Raw genomic sequence first — 22043 nt, forward strand, 5'->3', positions numbered from 1 at the left:
CCATTGAGTCAAACCCTTGACCCTCGGTGTTGTTCCTCCTTCCAGCTCCCTTGGTCTGCTTTCGGAGTACCCTTGCTCCTTTTGATTCCGGACCCCTCCTTATATACAATGTACATAGTAACTTGTAACCTGAGTCTGAAATCGACTTGATTTCCCCCCAAGAGACTTTCCCTCTGCTAGATCCAAAATTAGGGACCCCTAGGACAACCAGCAATGGCACAGTGCTCCGCCTGAGTCGCTGAGGCCAAGGTCCTTCCACACTAAGTCTCCGATTCCACTCCGGAGTCGTCCCAATCTGCCCGATCTAACAGCATGGGCCAATTTCATGATTCTCACACCCACCACTCAGTCAAATCTCAACCATTTGGGACAAATTTGGTATTGGGAGAAAGCTATGAACCCGGGGAATCAAATGGAGAGGTTGGGAAGGGATGTTACAGGTAGGAAGAGACAGATGAGTGTGGTGTGATGATGGAAATTGGTGGAGGACGGCAATTATTAGTGGATATGGCCTGCTTATCACTCCTGTTTTTCTTTTATTGAACTTCCACATTGGCTGTTGGACTTATCAGCCATACATAACTGTCCACATGGTGCCCATAACAACAATCTTTCATTTTATATTTTCATTTCATTTGTTTTTCCACATTATTGCTGTTCCATGTGTTTAAAAGCCCTGTACACATAGGAATGGAAAGACAACCTCCCTTTTGACTACAAAAGAGACTGCAGCGCTGAGAGATCCAAGTAGAAAAGAAACCCTAAGCTTGACTCCTTGAGTATTATAAGGAATCCCTGACGATTGTCCAAGACAGACCAGGGGTATGCAATTCTTAAAGAGTTTTTGTGATTGTTTTTGTTTTGTTAGCACCCAGACTGAACCTAGGATGAGCTAAGGACATCCTAGACTCCCTCCCCATGAATTTGCTTGCATTTAGGGGGTTAGATTTCTAGCCCGCTTGCAGCATGCACAGCATGCATCACCACACATCCATTCCCTACACCTCCACTACCCATCTCCAGTATCATCTCTGGTACCTCCTCTGCCTATCCTATATGATTATTAATATTTCTATCCCCCCTCAATCACTACAGACCTCTGAGGAACCTCCACTGTCTGCAAAGGGTTTTCCATCCCACTACCCCCTGTCGCTAATACCACCCTTCATGTAGTTGCTCCACAGTTACTAATAAAGCAATTCACTCACAAGTTTGCTTACCTGGCTTGTGGGTAACTGTCAGGGCACACTGCACCATGCCACGCTGATCCCCGTCCCTCTCTCCTTTTGTTCTTTCTTTCTTTCTCTCTTTCTCTCTTTCTTTCTCTTTCTCTCTCTCTTCCTCTCTTTCTCTCTCTCTTCCTCTCTTTCCTTTGCTTCCTCTCTATCTTTATACAGACAACCCCCCTCTCCCTACAACTGTAGCACAGACACATCCAATGCCAGGCACCCTGCATGGGTACCACACTGCTGGATGTGCCATGCATTCCTACTTGTATCCTTCCTTTCTAATACTTGGGATCACCTGAAGAACCACCCATGATAGCTCAGCTCCATCTGAGGCTGACATGGCACCCCCATGTGACCCATTTTCACCTGTATATAAACTGAGTCAAAGCAGAACCAAAGAAGCAGCCTTCTGCTTCAGCCTAAGAAGCCCACAGGGACGTCTGCCTGAGTAAGGGCTGCCCAACATGCACTCCCACAACTCTGCTGCCATCTGGGCTGCTAGCACTGGGCACCATGCTGGAGGGCATAGCAAGTAGGACGTTGCAAGCAGGCTAGAGATCTAACCCCCTAAATGCAAGCAAATTCGTGGGGAGGCAGTCTGGGATGTCTTAAGCTTGTCCTAGGTTCAGTCCGGGTGCTAACAAAACAAAAATAATCACAAAAACTCATTAAGAATTATGTACCCCTGGTCCGTCTTGGACAATCGTCAGGGATTCCTTATAATACTCAAAGAGTTAAGCTTAGAATTTCTTTCTGTTTGGATCTCTCAGCACTACAGTCTCTTTTGTAGTCAAAAGGGAGGTCACTTTTCCATTCCTACATGTACAGAGCTTTTAAACACATGGAACAGCAATAATGTGGAAAAACAAATGAAAAGAAAATATCAAATGAAAGATTGTTGCTACAGACACCATGTGGACCGTTAAGTACAGCCGATAAGTCCAACGGCCAATGTGGAAGTTTAATAAAAGAAAGACAGGAGTGATAAGCGGGCCATATCCGCTAATAATTGCCATCCTCCACCAATATCCACCATCACACCACACTCATCCGTCTCTTCCTACCCGTAGCATCCCTTCCTGACCTCTCCATTCGAATCCCTGGATTTGTAGCTTTCTCCTGATACCAAATTTGTCCCAAACAGTTGAGATTTGACTGAGTGGTGGGCGTGAGAACCGTAAAATTGGCCCGTGCGCAGGGTTAGACGTCCCGGAAAGTGTCCGTGAAAGTCCCTGTGTCAATTGGATCTTCATACGCATCCTTTGTGATTTTTCTGAATTTTTCTGAGCACTCCAGAGTGCATTTTGGTTGTTTGTTTACTTTGGTACGGCTTGTGATTTCCATTTTGGGCCGAAAACCAGTTTCGCAATCTCCCAAAGTATGGATCTCGGCTCTGCCACATGGGACTTTCAACACCGCCACCCTCACATGCCTTTCGACATTGTGTGGAACCTCGCAGTAAGATGAGAAATTGTCACCACCATTGTTCCACAATGGCTGGGTCGATCGGGATGAAATTCGGGGAATCCATATTTATGATTTCTCTCTATTTTCTGAGCCCTTGATCGTCTCTCAGCAGCCAATAGCGCCAAGCATAGTTTTTGGGCTGGACCAATTCAGTACCAGCATGTTATGTGCAATTGTACTCCATAATAAAATGAAATAAAATGTTTTCATGCACCATGGGCTTTGGCAGCATTGGTAGGTTATCTTCACATGCAGGGAACCCTTAGTGAGTGTAAACCGTGAAAATACTGGCAGTGTAGAGTATAGTAGGTTATCCTGCCTACACCGTGCACTGGTCAACCAGGCTGCTTTCCCCAACAACTCCCACTACTGGTACACTCCCTTGAGCACCAAGTCACCATGTCAGGGGTTGGTGTAGGTTCCAACCCCAGTTAGCCTCAGTCCTCAGTTCATCGAATATTAAGCTGTATAGAGCTATGATTATTCAATGATGGGGAGGAAAAAAGCTTTGTTGCCTTTTCCCAAATTCCCACATTATTGTATATACATTGTTTATACATGTTTATTATGAGAATTAAGATGGAGAGTAAGGGGTGGGGTTACCATTCCTTACACACCGATAGCCACCAACTGGGTGACTCCCTTCGGGAGTCCCAGTATTCCACACTACCAGTACGCTCCATTGAGCACCAAGTCCCCATTAGCAGACAGCCAGGTGGCTCCCTCAAGGAGCCCATGTTATACTCGCTACCGGTACACTCCCAGGAGTGCCAAGTTACCGTTGGCCAACCCACAGGTTGTACTTTCAGACACCCATCCCATTCCACTCTCCCTCTGATAGCTACACAGCCACCTCCATTAGCAAGCCAAACAGTTCAGGTTGGGTTCCCCAGAACCCATTCCTGTAACACTGATCATGAAGCAGTAGTTCATGAAATCCTAGACCATGAACTGCAATGACATCATCCACCTGGACAAGTACCTCACATTACAAAATGTGAGGGAAAACTGAAGGGCAAATGCCCACAGTCCAGTAAACCATGTGCTACAGAATAGCATGGCTGGACAAGCTTTTGTACAGCCACAGTCCCAAGGCTGGGCAAGAAACTCACCTGGACAGTCCTGTGTGTTAGGTGTCACATGGGCTAGGCAACATTGTTGCCTAGATGTGAGGTCTCAGGGGGGTCACTCAGCACACCAGACCATAATACAATGGTGTGTATATTTACGATGGTGTTAAGCAGTAACCAGAAGTTGCCGCTTAGCCACGTGACTCTATGTACACCATTGTTACATCAGACTCGGGGTTCGGGGCTATTGCCCTGACACTAGACCACACCACAGGTTCACATGCAATTTCATATACCCTTGCAGTGAACCTCATGCATGCAAGGACACCAAACCCTCCCACCACCTGAGAAATATACAACAATGTCATTCTCTGGGGGAGGTAACTCTCAATTTGACCCAAACAAACCACTGGAAATCGAGATACAACAACAATTTTTCATTGTGCAGTTGTTCACAGTCACTAAGGGCTGTGAACCTGTGTACAAACCATGATTTGGAGCAGTTAAAGGGGTTGAATCAAGGCTGTGAAGCAGCCTTGAGCAATGAGAAACCCAACAGAATCAGGTATGGAAGAAACCTGGCACAATCCACACATCAGCAAGTTGTGGGGCTTCTCCAGCCTAGTCAGCCATCTAATGATGGCCTATAGAGTGTTAGAATTCTTGGTATAATGGTGTACGCTATGACCAACTCACGTTTGGTGATGTTGAGTCGTGTGGTGTCTTAGATTTTCGCCAATTACCTTTCTTGGTGACACCCGTGCCAAAGTCTGTGCACATTCATAGCGCCTGACTATAAAATCTTAATTTTTGGGCAACCCAACCTTTCCTCAGTTCACATACAACGGGACTGAGGTGAGTTGGTTATATCTTGTTTGTCCTTTATATCTCATGTATTGAACACTTGTACACCAGCAACAACATTGCTAGGTGATTATTCTAATACATATTTAGTTCATGTACAATGGGACTGAGCGACAACATCGCTAGTCTGTCATATCCATGCATACTCGATCCCGAACCGACTCCCAGACCTCCATCTTCACCACCTCCGGAGTCCTACCCTACCACTGTCCGTTCCAATACTCACCTCGGGCCGAACACCACCCCTCTTGCCACCCTCCTCCTACTCTTCCTCCCACTCCTACTCTTCCTCCCACTCCTACTCTTCCTCCCACTCCTACTCTTCCTCCCACTCCTACTCTTCCTCCTCACAACACCTCCACCCTTCCGTCATTCTCCTACCCTTCACCCGTCCACTCCGATACTCACCTTCGGACCTGACACCTTTCCTCTCCTCCACTCCACCCCCCTTTCATCTTTCCTCTCTCCTCCCTCTGGCCCTCTTCTGCCGACCTTCCACCAAGTTGCAACCCCCCGCCGCCGCCCCGTACCTCGTACTTGGACACCGCTCGTACCTTCGCTCCAAGACTCTGTCATAGTTCCTACCTCGGACTTTGACCCCACCTCGGCTTTAGTCCATTGCATTGGTGACCTCATACTACGTAAACACCATTGCCAATATTCCTCGGACTTTCAACCCTGCCTCCGTAACCTCTGTAAGCTCCGCAACCTCTGAGCTCCACGGATCATCTTCAGCACTTTCGCCACTTGTAATGTATCTTTCACATTTCCCCCTCATCCCTATTTGGACTGCTGCTTCTTCCCATTCTAGCCAGTTAGTCATCATCCCCACTTCCCCTCATCTGTCAGGGGACAACTCCCGGGTCCCCATGACCCTCCCCTATGGCCCACAGCCTCAGGTCTGGCCAGCCCTATCCAGGGCACAATCTACTGTGGGTAAGAAGATGAGAAGGAAGCTAACTTCTCATCTTCCCACAGTGGCCCCAATATCAGCAAAACTTCCGGGGATACCCGGAAGTCACATGAAGGGGTAGGAACCGGGCCCGGAGCATGTGGCGCATGGAGCGTGCGTGCATGCGGGAAGCGCAGCAGGTGGAAGCGGGTCCGGAAGCGGGTCCAGGTCCGGGCTAGTCAGGGTGTGTGCCCTGACATCATCCTCCTGCCCCTCTGGGCTTCGCCCTCCTTATCTCCTTTCGGATGTACCACAGGTTCAGCCCTATGACCTTCGGTACCACTCTGCTTTGGTCATCCCTTTGTTCCCGTTTGGATGCCTTCATTCCGATTCAGACCCCCTTTGTTTCCTTGTGCTTTTGCCCTCTCCATATATATATCGGCGCTTGTACATACTCGTTTTAGGCCTTAGTCTAAAATCGACCAGCACACCAAAAAACTGTTGCAATGACATGGGTCCCTTGTGAATTGAATAACTTTACCAAAAATGGACATATTGCTTACGTAATTGGTAGAGTTATGGACAAGATACTAACACATGTTTCACATATTTATTTAAAATTTTAGAACCCTTTCCCATTGTTTAATAAGCTCTTTAAGTCAAAGGTACAAAACATTGCAACAGTTTTTTGGGGCACTGTATACATAACTTGTAGATAGGTTACACCCTAGTGATAAAATCGACTAGAGTTGACCCCCTTTTTTAGTTCTCGCTGCCAGTAAGTAAATTAGGGCACAGACATGTAACTAGGCACAGTGCTCCTGGTCTGAGTTGCTGAGGCCGAAGCCCTCCACCATGGAGACATCTCCTTTGTCTCGCTTCCGGTCTCTAACACCTCAGGTGAAAATGTATGTCTATATTCACATAGTAATTGTGCCAAGTTTGAAGCCATTTGAAAAAGAGTAAAGGTACTGTTGGAGAATATAATATGTTCCCAATAGTATAGAGTTTAACAGCCTATACCGGCATGGCTCAAGGGCGAGTAGTGTATGGATGCACGCTAGAGGTCCTGGGTTTGATACCAGGCTTGTCCATGATTTTATGTCCTTGCCACATGACCTGGATTTGAAGCCATTTGAATTGGAGCTCCAGATAAGTCCAGTAGTTGCACCGGATACAATTTCGACAGGTACATTCTGTGGCTCTGGAGCCTAAATGGGTGTGAGCCCAATCCCTATCCAATGTGACTATAATAATATAAAAAATAAGCTAAGAGATAGATTAATGTTATCTGGACGCACCTTAGGAGTTTGAAGTGTTCATGTGCAAAACTTCCTGAGTTATAGTGCAATATGTTAGAAAGCGATTTAATGTATCAAGAATAACTTTTTATTGACAAACAATTTGAAAAATCCGTCTGGCCAAAATACAGACAGAAGATTAATCTACAATCATGCAAAAAATCGTGCAAAACAAAGCAGATTGAAGGTACATTTGAAGCTCATCTTCCCAAAAATGATGGGATATGCATGAATACAGGTCACATGACAGAGTTTTACCAACATTGCACAAACATTGCAGGAGTGACTGTAAGCGATATGCGACCCCAGAACCATATAAAAGCTGAGACCTTTGTAGATAGTAGGAGCAGAGATCTTTGTATTTACACCCCTTTGTGTAATACCGAGTTCGATCCCTGGTTCAGTGACTTTCTGATTGCCTTAAGATTTTGGGAAATGCCGAACTGGAGGTTGCACCTTGGACAACCACTATGTGGGCCTTTATATGGGGGTCAGCTGCTTACATAAGCAAATATCGTCTCAATCCTGGCTGCACCATCTTTCCTCTCAAATCACATCATCTTTAGGTTTCAAACCATACTATAAATGGGCGAGAAATGATATATATGCATATCAAAAGCTATCTACAGGATAATATGAGTAATTAGGTGAATGTTTTAATGATCAGAATGTAATTGAGCTAAGCACCATCATGCAGTGTCAATCTCCATCATTGGGGGAGTGTCAGGGCACGCCTTCGGGTCGCTAGCGTAAGTAGCACATTCCCACATGACCCGTATCTCCATCAGCTTCTACTTCTTTTCTTCTTCTTCATCTCCGATCTGATCCGATCTGGGGCTGTCAGTTATGATGCCACATGATCTTCTATCATTCTTGATCCGATACTACCGGTTATTAGCTAGTTGACTAGTTACCACCTTGTCATATCCATTCCTGGCCATCGACTTCCGATCCCTCCGGTCTAACTCCACTCCTTCCTCACTAACCTTGGAGCTCCCGCATTCCGCAATCCCCTTGGTACCCCTTGATGGTCACCACCCCCTCATTTCAATTTATTACCTACGCCTCCCTAAGTACGGAGCCCCGAAGACTTCCGGACAGCTCCGACGTCCGCTAGTGCACCCCCACCTCCGCTGGGCAATACACTCGCCTGCCCTGCAGAGCCCACCTTCGGGCCTATCCCTCCTTTCCATTTCTGGGTTATTGCCTGCCTTTCCGCTAACCCCGCGACCCGACTCGTCGGTAATATTCAGTCAGCTAATGTTTAAACCCCGTTAGCTCCGCTCCGTTTGGCTCCGCCAATTGCGGACCCGTCTTCGCTGTAACCATATATATATCCCACTTGTACATAGGTTACACCCCAGTAATAAAATCAACTAGAGTTACCCCCCTTCGGTTCTGATTGCCAGTCAGTAAGTTAGGGCACGGACGTGTCACTCGGCACAGCGCTCTTGGCAGAAGTCGCTGAGGCCAAAGCCCTCCGCTACGGAGACACTCCCTCGTCTTGAACCTGGTCTCTGACACACCTCTACCGTGTATATATGACCATGTGCTGGGATGGGCATGTCCCCCAGCTTTGATATCAATTAGGTTTCTGGGGCATCCTTCGTTGCGAGCATGCACAACCCTGACAGGGAGCCAGGCTGGCCATGCTATGGTGCTTTTGAACTATTTGGATGTGTAATAACTGTGCAACACAATACTTGTATTAGTAAAGTATCAGCTGCCAGAGCAAGTCCCATCCTTATATACATAAACGCGGGCTCTATGCCACTGAGGTGAAACTGAGAGTATCAAAGCATGAAAACAATGGTGAGTAACAACACAAAGGGAAAGAGAAAGGTTGGGTGGTGATCACGCCTCAAAGTGCTCCTGCCTCTCAAAGCAAGTGTGTGTGGCCCGGGTACCTTGCCTTGGCAACCTTTGTGCCAGGCAACCTTTGGCCCTGACCGCAAGTGGTGTTGGGCTACAGTTTCCAACAGGATGAGTATCTCCTTCTACCCCCCAATAGTCATACTGACAAAAGCCCCAACTTTCGGTATTTCCCTACATCTGGATGAAGGTACCGGTGTGCATCAAACTGTTGTTTGGCGGCTTTCTTAGTTTTGAGGGCTGGTAGATAGAAGCAACCAGGCGATGGTTGTGATGTTAGTTAGACCAAAGCAACAGAGGATTTAGATTTGAGAGCTGACAACTCGCATCTATGGATTAGGGATTAGTTGTCAGAACCCGTTGTAGGAGAAATAACGGTCACACTATGGAAACCCATTATGGAAATATGCCAGATAAATCACAAAAACCTCATACAACAAGTAGATATGAGAAAATAGAAGGACCTGAATTTTAACGAATTATTATGACTATACGTGATAAATCAAAAGAAAGAAAAATAGCAAAAATACTTCAAGCTTACCATCAACGAGACGGAATTCTCGGGGGAATTTATAGCAAATATTAAACCAAGAATTAGGACAATCGACCAAGATTTGACTATAAAAACAATCAGAGAACCTCCACGGAAACTACTTTCCCACGTCCGCACACATAGCCAAGGATGGAAGTACCATGGAACAAGGATTCCTCAGGAACTAATGCAAAATTCAAAGTCGTGTCTATAATAGGAAATGTAGATGTCCCCCAAACGGACCCAATGAAAGTAATTACAGGGGAAACTACCCATAAACGACGGAGATATGACTAAAACTCCTGCAAAATGAGGACAATGTCTAAAAGGCAAGCACGAAGATTAACCAGTAACGACCGAGACAAGCTTGATAGCCCATTAGAAAGGAAGGGATCTAATCTTAATCCTCCCAAATTTTCATAATAAAAGGATCATGCATTAATGTGATATCCAATAACGGGAATAGCGACATCAAAAGTCCGAGCTCAGGGAAAAGACAATGTTTGCGTAGGATCCATAATTAAAACATACAACAAAATTTACACGGAAATTATAAAAAATGGGGAACTATAGTTATGCAAATTTTCAGCCCAAACAGTCCAGCCATTGTGAAGTTATACCCATGATGGGAATATAGAAATCCGCATCATGTGTAATGACACGTGAGGGTGGCGATGCGCAGGGAACCGGCCGTCGGAACCGAGATCCACACTTCGGCAGATCGCAAAGACCAATTTCCGTCCAAATAAGGAAGAGCCCGGTCAAAACAAAGCACGGAAAGTGCAAAACAACCTTAGATCATGAGGGAAAAATCTGAAATAAATCACAGAAACCCATATGAAAGAAATAAACACCCGTGCATATCATAAATCCCAAACAATTAAACGGAAACGGTGCCCGCATACGAACGACTATGGGAACGACGCACGTGATTACCGAATGTGCGCGCAAACTTTTGCTAACTCAACAAATACCAGGAAATAGAACACAACTTTAGTACCATTGGAAAGGTGGGAATAAATGAAAATTTATGATACCAAGAACGTGAGAAAACATCCAGAAATGAATGAGATACAAGGACATGAAGTTAGAAACCTGAAAACGCGCGGGAAAACAGCTTCATGAGGTCCAGAGTTCTAAATAAAATACATAAAAATATGATATCTTCAAGGACGACCTACTATAACAACGAACAATACATATGGAGGATTAGGATGTGATAATACAAAGGGGAATCAGGGAATATGAGCGAAATTCATGAAAACCACTAAACTACGACGGACCATGGCAGGAATTTTAGGGAACAATATTCTAATGAGGTGGAGAGCTATAACACATTCGTTTGAGTAATTCTTGACTACTAGCAACTTTTTCTTTCAGTTTTAAGCCTGAATAATTCACTCATTTACCATTTCAGTCTCATTTTAACTAAATGTCACTAAATAAAAATGGAATAAATCAGCTGAAGGTCTCAGCACAGCTGTACGCATAGTAATGCGAAGTTTGAATTCAGAATCATCGAGTCATAGCAAATTTAATGGTATATATAGGGAATTTGAAATAGGTAACTGCGACAAATGCAGCACAGCCAAGTTCTAATTAACCATTAACCGGTCTTGCATGAGAGCAGACGATCAAGTTTGTCAGAGACCAGGTTGAGACAAAGGAAAGTCTCCATGGCAGAGGGCTTCGGCCTCAGCGACTTATTGTCAGGGCTCGGTCCTCGATCAGGGACAGCCCGACCTCAGGCCTGGGTGTGTGCGGTGTTCCGGGTGGTTGGGCACTAGACCCTGTCCTCAGCTCCTCAAACTCACTGAAGGGACTAAGCGGGGATTGAGTTGTCATGCTCTGAGGAAGACTTTAGTGTTTATACAAGTAGTAGAAACAGTAAAGTCCGACTCAGTAGTCATGTGACTCATGGAGTGAAGATTGAATAGAAAGAAATGCATAACTTCAACAGTTTGGAGGTTCAGAACAAGATACTGCTCTTTACCCAGTCAATCAATGGATTGTATAGCTTAGGTGAGGGAGGACAATAAGGATTCTAGGCGCAGTCTGACCGCAGTAGAACCGCAGTTCAGCGCAGCAAAAGCGCAGTAGAACTATAGCGTGAAAATTTCATTTTTTATTCAGTTTGAGAAAAATACACTGTAAATAAATCCTGTAAATAGAAGGTAGAGCGTGAAAAAGGAAGGCGACCCAAGGAGTATAAAAGGGAGACCCTTTCTGCGACTTTTTGCCCCCCCTTAGAGAAGTAAGAAAATAGAGTATTATTTTTCTCAAGCATTTCTGGTTGTCACTCCAGTGCAAAAAAGTGATATACAGTTAAGATTGCCACTGTAGTAAAAGGCAGCAATTAAGGAGAGAAATATTAAGTAAATATTTCAACAGGAGAGCTGGTTAACACTCCAGATTTCAAAGTGTAAACACAAAACAGTTATCTTGCTACTGTTAAAACAAGCAATAAAATAAGACAAAAATAAAACAAACCCAAGGGACACTCCAGACACAATCCAAATCCATCAACTGAATAGAATCTTTGAAACTTCACCAAGTAGAAGATTAAATTCAAGTTAAATTCCAAATTAAACAATGCTACACAGAATTACAGCTAGACAAATTAAGAAATTTCAATAAAGAAACAGCTCCGCAGGGCTCGGTTTATCTGTAAGTCAATTCCCAGGAACTTTAAAACTAACCCATAAAAATAGAATTAGCCAAAACACTCGGATTGGTACTATATTTACAACTAATAACACTAGTACACTTCCCCATCCTAACTAAAGAACCAGGGAACAGCTTGGTGGTGGTCTCGTTTGAACCTCCCAACTGACCTTCCTTCGTTCTCTCCTTCACCGTATATAAATACTAAAAGATAAGAGAGAATAAAAATTGGGCTTAAAACCTGCACTTATGACAAGGTCTAGTCGTTCTTTTGGGCTGAAGAGCTCGCCTCGGCCACTTCTCCAGCAGTGCCACCTGATTGTTCCATCTGTAGGGCCGCCATTGAGAGGTCATTCATGTGTCCGATCGTGCTCGAGAGTGAAGGGGAGGCCAGTGTCACAAAGCTTGGAGGGGGAACGGATGGCACATATTCCACGTTCACAAAGAGATTGTTGGGGTCGATCGTAGTGGTATCTGTGTTTGCGAATGGGTAAGGAGTTGGCCTCGTTCCAACGTTACGGTATTTGTTGCGTCTGCACACACCGCGTCGGGTGTAAGGACCCCCACGGTGGGGCAGTGCCCGCTCTCAGTTGGAGTAGGGGGATGTAGGAGGGAGTGGTGGGCGCGTAAACCTGCTAGGGGAACCAGTTTGCCGACCCCCACATTCTACCCAAAAAGGCTGTCTACTCACCGCTCTTCCCTATACATGTGGACTACTATCAATGCCCGGCTATTCTTCACCCTGTCTCGGCCAAACTTCAAATTTACTTCAGTGGGGCGACAGTTCTTGTGGCTGGTCAACAACCATTGTTTCGGTTGTTGCTGTGTGACTACGATCAAGGCACAGCAAACTCCATGCACATCGCCACACAATTCCCTGCAACTGCATCCGCACCGGTTAGTAAGCTCCACATTGCAATGCTTCTCAGCCACCTCAGGAAAACAGTCACATTATGAGACTGTGACCATTTTATCTGAACGACGCAGCAGGTCATGTCAGGTAGAAAACAATAGTTTCCAATGCAGAAGCTTCCATTACAAACAACTGCATAGCGTTAATTAGAGATGGCCAACAGTCTCAATTTTTGGTGCCCGTTGAACACTCGCTGCAGGCCAGGCCATGAACTTTGGCGTTTAAGACTAGGTTCGCCGCGGCCTGAGGGGCTGATTTCATTAGCAGACGGAGTCCCACAAAACCCTTGAGGGGGAGAGCCCAATTCGTGACGGGTTCTTCTCTTGGCAGTCACCTGTTCCGTACACTGTGCCCCCTTCGCTAACCCTAACGAAATCACTATGGACTCCAGGCACACCTTTGATTTCTGTTCTCCATGCATGGCTAATTATTCGGAGGGTTTTCGGTGTACCCTGTATCCAGTCCACTAGATAGCTGGCATCCCATGGGGCCTTGCTACGGACGGCATTACACTCAGCTGACGCCTCAGCTGGTGCAGAATGGTTGACCCAGCCTCAGATGTAAGTGTGTGTTCCTTGAGCCAGAATTCCAGCACAGCAGACACAAATCGGACTGTTGATCGTTCAACATGAAGCTCCTCACCATCTTTGCCCTTACAATCACCTCTGCATTTTCTCACGACACTAGAGTATTGTCCGCTGAGCAATTGAAACGTCGAAAGGTGTGTTAAATATGAGGATTTCTTCTCCATTCCCTAATGGTGTTTGCAGCTTGAAGTGGAAGCACGCAATGTTGCAGCCAGGAAATGCACCCCTGCCATGCACGCATTTGAGAATCAGCGCCACCACATTCGCTGTGACCTGAAGCATTTATCTTTGGACCTCCGTGGAGGAAATTTTGGTGCTCAATGGGAAAAGGAGATCAAGAATGTAGACCTTGTCCAGCGCACGTTGGTATAATGCACTGACAAAATTCATAGAAAACCTGTGTTATGACTCCTGAAGTAACAGAAGGCCCCTACTTTGTGATGAATGTCTGTGTTTGTTCTCTACCTGCTGGTTTCCAGGCTAAAGCAATCCACGGATCGGTAGGAACTTGTTCGTCAAAACGTACACGAGAATCAGTGGGGCGTTCCCCTTCCACTCGACATTGGAGTGATAGACATCACTTCCTGCAAGCCACTACCTAACGCTTTTGTAGAGATCTGGCATGCCAATGCTACAGGTGCGCCAAAATTGCTTTTCATCCGTCCTCCCCACCTACTGACCCTTGTGACCAGGCTTCTATTCTAGCTTTACTGTGGAGTCAACGGGTGGCAGCGGAAATACTGGGACGCCTCCAAGCAATAGCACAGTTCTGGTTCTGGTGGCGGAAACTCTGCTAGTACAGCCATGAGCGATGAGCTTAGCTTTGTAAGGGGCGGCTGGCCTGCTAACAAGAATGGCATGAGATGTATACCGTATATCCTGGCTTCTACATGGGTTGAACTATCCATATTCACGTAAGTGGCACTGGGTGATACACCGGATTCTGAATTCACTGCTGACATTTTGCATTCCAGACTGCAGTCCAGACAAATTGGACCAAGGCGGCAAACGAGTATGTTTCCCACAATCGTGCTGGGGGACCTGTCTTGATCCCTAAATTTTAGAACGATCGAGTCAACGGAAGGAAACCTTCACATCGGCCAGGTCTTCTTCGATGAATCCTTCAACGACAAAGTCCTTGCCCCTATTCCCTATGTAATACCACTCAGTCTCACACCACCTATGTATAACGCAGATGACTCTATCCTTGCAGAGGAGAACACGGGCAGATACAATACGTTCGCTGACGCATACCAATTGGGCAAGAACCTGCAAGACAGAGTTATCGCATATATCAGTGGGTCATTGCATTGATAGTATCGGGCATTCACTCATCCACTTGACAGCTATCGGCATCGATTCAACCACAAGATACTCTTTCTCCACCGCTAACTACTGGATGCCCTGAGGGCAGGTAGCGATATTGTAGAAAGGTCATACATAATTGACTCATCATGGACCTCTGCTAGTAGCCTTGATTTACATACACGAGTTTCATTTTGTTGGCTTCAATATATAAATCCTGTGTTGAAGCAGCCGGGTCTATAGATAGCTAGTTGGGCCATTTGTTTTGGTCGCCCTGATAACATCTTAATCATAATCCGTTGCGACTGCATGCACAGCGCGATGCGGATGTATTTGTTAGAGATAGCAGCCCAATGCCACGGTACAAACGTTATTGGGATTTGGGGCAGGAGCGCTTTGGGGCGCTAACCCTTTATGCTTTGGCCCTCTTCAAAGTTTCATCTCAGTGGTGTATACCACATCGTCATGTATATAAGGACAGGACTCACCCAGGCAGCCGATACACCACTAATATAGCACAGTGGGAATTAGAGTCGCGTAAAAAACCATTTTAAAGATGGTAAAATTGTCAGGGCACACACGCTGACTAGCCCGGACCCGGACCCACATGCATGCTCCACCCCGCATGCTCCGCGCGCCGCATGCTCCGGGCCCGGTTCCCACTTCTCTTCTCATGTGACTTCCGGGTATCCCCGGAAGTTTTCGCCATATTGGGCCACTGTGGGAAAGTGAGAAGTTAACCTTCTTCTCACTTTCTTACCCACAGTAGGCAAGTGTATCTTACTTGCCTTTTATCTTATACACTTTCTTACCCACAGTAGTGTTATGCCCTGAGATGGGCTGCTGTTACAGGTTAGCCTGTGGGCCATAGAGAGGGGTCATGGGGACCCAGGGTCCGTCCCCTGACAAAAATACCTTCACTTTTACGATGATTCAAATAGTACTTTACCATTAAGACTATGGTCCTTTACCGAGTCCCCATTACCATACTAACGAGGGTAAAAGACCTACTTTTTCACAGTTTTCTACCATCTCAATGATGGTAAACGGTCACTTTACAATGGTCGTATTTGGTATTTTACCTCACCGGTCTTGTAATTTACAATGATTGTCAATGATGAAATGCCTTACAATCCATGGTTATTTATGGCTATTAGTATGGTAATATACAGTAAAAAGACATTGCTTCTACCAGGTTACATTACGAGAAACAGCAGTGATCATGAATGAGAAATCGAGCTTGATTTGAGCAGTAAGCAAGAGGCGAGTGGGGGTTGAATATGAGTGTCAATTTGATATGGTTCAATCCTGATGAAGAAAGACAGCTCGGACTGCATATCCTGGTAAGAATGCAGAAGAAATTGAGAGTAAAACGACAGGGACGCAAACCTACGAGCAGCAGAGAATTCCAACTCCCACATGCCTTCCAAGATGGTCCAAGCACATCAGCAGGTTGGACTTGCATGTTCAGCTCTCAAATTCTGGCTGCTTTTGTGCATTTCAATTGTTTCCTGGTATGAAAGGGAGTCAGGAAGGCAATGGAGGCAAGGAAATGGGAACCTGGTGGGATCTTGGCCAGATACTTGGTGTGGGGGAAGGCTCTTGACCCAGTGTTCAGGATAATTCTCGCCAGGCCCATCTTCAGTAAGAGCACCTGGTGGATAGTGTCCTCAATGTCGCCTGACTCTGGTGACAAAATTTTCTTCTCTGTGATTAATGGTGAGTGCAGCCCAGATCAGATGCTTTCGAGAAGGAATAAGCAGTTCCATGTGAGAACCCCAACCTTTGCAGGTAACTATGCATGGGCCCTGGTCAGGGCCGAGCCCAGAGGGGGGCCGAACAACACCCTGCTGAGCAGATGCTTGAGCTCTCGATTCTCTTCGTGGATGTGAGGTTGAGGCGGCACAGTGGCTGGAGAGCATAAGATGTTAGAAACCACCTCCGCCTAATGCGGGCATTTAGTGTAATGGTAACACACTCTTGGTACCTATGCAGGGTTCTGCAGTTCAACTCCCAGAATGTCCATATTTTAGCATTTAGGTTCCCAAGACCACGTGTACAAATTCCAACATAAGAAACAAAACGCGCATGAAGATGGGCACACAGGAAGAGGAGGAAACAGTTCAAGTCCATCACAAATAATCATGAAGTCGACTTCTTTATCAAGTAGACAAGGGGGTGATCAAGAAGCCCCAAAATAGTGCATGCATTGGTAGCGCTGGACTCAGAACAAAGAGATCGGAGGTGCCGATTGCACAATCTTGCGCTTGCAATGCTCAACCTGGACAGGTGATGACAAGTGTTGAAGCATGTAATAGATGCGAAAAACAGAACCACAGCAAAATGAGGCCTAATTAAACGTGTTGCAGCAGCCAGGCATGGATCCAACGCATCTGGTGAGTGCACGGTGAGAGAGAGGAAGTTCAGTGAGCCCAGGAATTTCCATTCAGTTCGACCTTTGGCTTGAGCGACAAGTAAAGATGGCGATGAGATATTGCTGTTGGAAAACAGCGTGCTAGTGCGGCCATGCGAGTTTTCGTACAGCCACATTCCCATGGCTGAGTGAGGAACTCGCCCGGCCAGCCACATCTATTTATTCATTCTTTTGTATTCATTTCGGACTCCGCTCCTAAACTACATGGGAATTACCGCTCATTGAATCACTTTTTCCCTCAGTTCTCTTTCGCATTATTTGCTTGAGACTGAGGTTAGTAACATCATTCCTTCATTTCAATCTATACTTATATACTGTATATTACCTCTAGTTGCCCCGCTTTGCTAGGTAATATATTCTAGTTCTCTTTCGCATTATTTGCTTGAGACTGAGTTGCCCCGCTTTGCTAGCAATCTCATATTACTTTAATTGCCACATAAGATTGCATTCAATACTGGCTTGCCTTTGTGAGGTATTGTGAAAATGGCCTCCAAGGGCGGGATTGAGGCATGCACTGTCCATGGTAGCAAGGGCGACATATTAGCGCCCCGCGCTCCGACTCCCCAGTCGTGCTTCCAGGTAATCTTACCTTCCTTGTGTGCCCTGATAAGTGCATGCCGATATAATGCATCTCGAGACTCAGTTTATTGTGACAAAGTGATGAAAATATGATGATCTTATGCACCCGCACAAATTACCATGGTACAGGTAGTAAAATACTTGCCGTGAAAAGTCGGTCCCTTGACTCGCAATTTTGATTTGGTAAAATACCAGACTTCAAAAACCATCGAAATGATGGTAAATGGTCAATTACAAGTGTAATTCTGGTCATTTACCGAGAAACATTTCCCACAGTGATAGGTATCGCGCTGCTCAGACCGTAGGCGCAGATTTACAGTATTTAGAGGATCCTGCCAATGTTATTCCGTTCTGTTCGCTCATATCCTATTGAACAATGCGGGGATGCGGCAGTGCTTCACAACAATTACATATGCGGTGGCTGTTGGAGGACACCTGCTGTTGAAGCACAAGCGTGTGTGTGACCGATCACCTCACGGTCACATGTTTCCTGTTTCTTTTTTTTTTTTTTTTTTGGTGGAACCCCTGTAGCTTTCGCGGTACATCACTGTATTAGGGGTATGTTTCCTGTTTCTATCATTTCGGACAAATCGTGCTTTTATTATTATTTCTCTGATAACTTTCATCTACAGCTACGGACCTTCAGTTCTCTAACGCTGTTAAGCTTGAGACTGAGCTACGGACCTTAGCATTTTCTCAGTGGCATGGCAACTTTTGAGCATTGCATCATTGATCCGGTGTGGGCATAGACTTCCCAGTCGTCTGACAAGCTACAGCTAACCATTGATCATCCGTTCAGTCATGCATGTACTACATACCTTGGGACGACGTCCTGACAACCCCCCCAAGGTTGATTGCCTCCACTTTCGCCGGCAGGTGACCTCCGGGCTCTTGATAAAAGAGTTGGTACAAATAATGGTAAAGACATATGTACTTCGAGGTCGTTCTTCCAACACGCTCTCATATCAAAGGTTGGTTGTCGTGTTGCTTGATTTCACAGACGACTGTTGCTGCAACTTTGAGGTCCACGACATTAGATTGGACTTGTATTCTGGATACAGGAACATCGAAACTGGGGAAACAATGAGGGAGTTGTGCCAATTGACATCACACTAAGTGGTTTCGGTATCCCCCCAAGCAGGGTCTTGTTTAGCCCTAGGACTTCCCCAACACTTTCCCAAACTGGGGAGCAATGGTGTGATCTAACTCAAGCTGTTTTCTTTCTGTTGGCCTCTCATCGCTAACCTACCGGCTGCGCGGCCGCGGGTCGCATCTATCTCACATCCACGATGCTTGACGACGACCAATATTCGAGTCAATTATCCGAGCAATTGAGTCATGATGTGAGGTACTGGCAAGGCCTCTTGCACGTCAATACGGCAGGCATGAGGGGAAAAGGCTATAAAGTGCGAGAAACTGCTTCTGAGGGAGCCTCACTCTTCCCCGCTCTATTAAATAGTAATGTTTTTCTCTACAAAGGCACTTGCACTTCCTTCGCTCGTTTCTCTCGCCGTAGCTGGCCCTACGGGACATAACGCCATCTTTAGGAGGGCTTCAGGGACTCACTCGGCTAGGCAGGCTGCATGCACTGTCAACAGTGTATCTAGCGCCTCTGACTTGTCCGACTGCACCTCCGTCGTGATTGAAGCTTTCACTGTACCATCTGGGAGTAAGTGGACTCACGTGGCCTATGGATATAATCTGATGGTCCCCGCAAGAAACTATAACTATTAAGGTAGACACTCTCAACCTTCCTGGTCTATCCTCACTCGGTGCTGAATCAGCTTTCGCTGCCTAGGCAGCGCCGGGCGCAGTCGTCTCACAGACCGGTGCTATCACATTCGCTAAGACGACAGGTTAGTCGCGGTATTTACGATCCGAATTACCTTAGACGGCTTACATCCATTAGCATCGGGGCCTCTCTTGACTATCGCCACCACAAACGTTACTTATGATGGCAATGGACACAACATCAATGTGAGTGGTATCATTCGTAGCATGAAACTACTAGCCAATGTTCCGCCTCGGTGCAGGGAAATGGCTGGCTATATTGGGATGGTAAAGGTGATCAAGTCTTTATCCTTCCATATTCCCACCTCTAATTTTATGTTCAGGAGCAATTGGTAGGGGGAAGCCGCACCCTCTTGTCAAGTGAGCCAACTTCGCTGCCGTTATAGGTTCGTTAATGGTTTGTGGGATTTAGGCTACAGGAATATGGAACCTTTCAATCGTTCACTGTCCTCGATTCGCCTGCGCATGCTATCTCTGTTGGTACGACAGGTCCCAGCACAATTCAACACGTTACCGTGGATAACTGTGAGCCACCATACAGTTAGAGGAGCATCGGAGGAATCCCTAATTTCCGTGTGTAGCTGCGGGTAACAAGAATAAATTGGGTGTTAACACGGATGGCTTTGACATTAGGTCAGTGACTGCTTGGGGATCCTCCCGGCGGAAGTCTGATGAATGAGGCCTCTGCTTCCCTCAGTGCAAGTGATGTTACCCTCTGTAACAATACCGTCATCAACCAAGTGTGTATTCGCTTACGACGTATTTGATTTAATCCATCGCTTACTCACCTCTCACAGGATGATTGTGTTGCCATCAATAAGTCAGTTTCTCCCTTTCTCAAGCAGTTTTCATTCAATAAATACTGGGTTTTCTCCCGTCTCATAGCGGCAGTAATATTCTCGTACAATACATGACCTGCGTCGACGGCCACGGCTTGTCGATTGGCTCAGTTAGTTCTGGTGATGTAGGGGTGGTTTTTTATGCACGGAATCAGGCACGAATAATCTATTTTCTTGTTCCTTCCCCTCATACCGTAGTCCGTCTCAAACGTCATATTCCGCCAAAATACGGTCATGAACAGCGCGAATGGACTCCGGATCAAGGTCAAAGCCCACGCTGAGAATAGTTTCGTTTCGAATGTGGTGTATGATGGGTGAGTAAATAGGTGCCTTCCATCCCCTCGCCTCGCTGCAGCTGATCTGCCTGGGTTTCAAGCAATATCGCTTCGAATATTTCCAAATACGGCTTCATCCTCACCCAGAGTTATCCAGAAGGTGCGTTTCCGATGCGACAGTGAACGGTCGACCATTATTCCTGATTGTAAGGTGTGCTTCCTGTTAAATGAATAGTTTTCGGTAAGGCAGGCACAAAAGCCCCCATTACGTGTGTGATCTTATTTCCTAGTCAAGTATATGTTGAAATCATGCTTCCTGCAGAGGAATTTCCTTTACGGGATCGACAAATTCCGTATCCGTCGCCTCAAAAGCTTACAGTGTTGGGGTAAACTGTGGCAATTGTCAAGGTGTATTGGACTTCACCGGGTTGCAGGCCACAGGAGGCCGAGGCAGGAAGCTCGTGGCACAGGGTGTCCAGGTGCGTGTATACATTATGATGAATCAGAGAGGCTAATGTATGATTTGATGATCACAGATCCAAGGTCTTGGCCCAAACTGAGGCCTGAAAGATAGGTTTGCATTGGGTACCGTGGAAGGCACTCCAACTACTTCAGCACCGCTGCTGTTCTGTCTTTCATTTATGTATATCCAAGAGCACTGAACGGATTTGGGATCTATTTATTTGTTTTACTTTGTGATTAAAATGCAGCATCACTAAGGCTCTGTACGGGTTGAAGAAACGGGTTTCTTTTGCCCGTTTCTTTTCGTTTCTTAATTCAAAAGGCACCTGATTCTTTCTCGTTTCTTCGCCCGATTTCTTTCACTTTCATCAAGAAACTGGCAACTGTTCGGTATGGCGGTTTCTTTACTGTTCTTTACCACAACTTCTTTTTTTATAAAACCCACATGTAAAATTAACCCGCCTGTCAACAACAAATGACGTCGCGCTCCCAAGGGAGAACCTGCACCCTCTACATCACCCACAGACCCACCTTCTTCACGTGCTGTTTGGAAATCCCGTGAGGAAGCAGAGCTCATCCACTTCCTTTTTGAAGTGAAGCGCGTGGGTGGCTCCTCGAATATTGGGTTCAAAGACAAAGTTTGGAACTCAGTTTCTGTGCACTTACGCAAGGAATGTGGGACCGTGTTCAAGCCAAGTGCTTGCAAGAATAAGTATGGCAAGGTGAGTATGTGATTAATGAGTAGTCATTGACACGGAAGCTTGAATACTGACTATATCTCTGCAGTTAAAACAGATATACTGGGCTGTAGAAGAAGATTGCTCCCCTCATGGCACCAAAAATTTTCGGCTAACTAGGATAGTATTTCATCACGATAGATGGATTAATGAAGTAGCAAGTAAAATTTCCATTGATACTTGGCATGATGTTCTTTGGTATTACTAGTCTTAGACATTATTATATATGA

General features: G+C 45.9%; 4 protein-coding genes across 4 annotated transcripts; all 4 read left to right on the plus strand.

Moving 5' to 3' along the window:
• Nucleotides 1-13795: 13795 nt before the first annotated feature.
• EI90DRAFT_3146414 (Intradiol ring-cleavage dioxygenase) lies at nucleotides 13796-14799 on the plus strand (the record flags this gene model as incomplete). Its single annotated transcript, XM_039065408.1, has 6 exons — nucleotides 13796-13837; nucleotides 13896-14028; nucleotides 14084-14108; nucleotides 14159-14305; nucleotides 14456-14688; nucleotides 14738-14799. The coding sequence occupies 6 exons, from the start codon at nucleotides 13796-13798 to the stop codon at nucleotides 14797-14799; spliced, it is 642 nt and encodes a 213-aa protein (XP_038913128.1).
• A 2722-nt stretch (nucleotides 14800-17521) lies between these two features.
• On the plus strand, nucleotides 17522-17897 carry EI90DRAFT_1871342 (uncharacterized protein). Its single transcript, XM_039052287.1, has one exon. The coding sequence runs from the start codon at nucleotides 17614-17616 to the stop codon at nucleotides 17800-17802; it is 189 nt and encodes a 62-aa protein (XP_038913129.1). The 5' UTR covers nucleotides 17522-17613; the 3' UTR covers nucleotides 17803-17897.
• Nucleotides 17898-18218: 321 nt separating this feature from the next.
• On the plus strand, nucleotides 18219-18912 carry EI90DRAFT_1871361 (uncharacterized protein). Its single transcript, XM_039052288.1, has 5 exons — nucleotides 18219-18267; nucleotides 18342-18354; nucleotides 18410-18448; nucleotides 18509-18680; nucleotides 18747-18912. Coding segments are annotated over exons 2-5 (291 nt in total). The 5' UTR covers nucleotides 18219-18267; nucleotides 18342-18353; the 3' UTR covers nucleotides 18826-18912.
• Nucleotides 18913-18998: 86 nt separating this feature from the next.
• EI90DRAFT_3146415 (endopolygalacturonase) lies at nucleotides 18999-21174 on the plus strand (the record flags this gene model as incomplete). The annotated part of the gene is made up of 17 exons (XM_039065409.1): nucleotides 18999-19057; nucleotides 19257-19378; nucleotides 19428-19444; nucleotides 19508-19565; nucleotides 19619-19686; nucleotides 19743-19773; nucleotides 19824-19860; nucleotides 19913-20025; nucleotides 20082-20133; nucleotides 20198-20240; nucleotides 20298-20320; nucleotides 20386-20464; nucleotides 20538-20653; nucleotides 20716-20774; nucleotides 20850-20883; nucleotides 20937-21093; nucleotides 21151-21174. The coding sequence occupies 17 exons, from the start codon at nucleotides 18999-19001 to the stop codon at nucleotides 21172-21174; spliced, it is 1092 nt and encodes a 363-aa protein (XP_038913131.1).
• Between the last annotated feature and the right edge of the window lie 869 nt (nucleotides 21175-22043).

This window comes from Cantharellus anzutake (assembly GCF_015039405.1).
Source record: "Cantharellus anzutake strain C23 chromosome Unknown EI90scaffold_44, whole genome shotgun sequence".
NCBI classification, from domain to species: domain Eukaryota; kingdom Fungi; phylum Basidiomycota; class Agaricomycetes; order Cantharellales; family Hydnaceae; genus Cantharellus; species Cantharellus anzutake.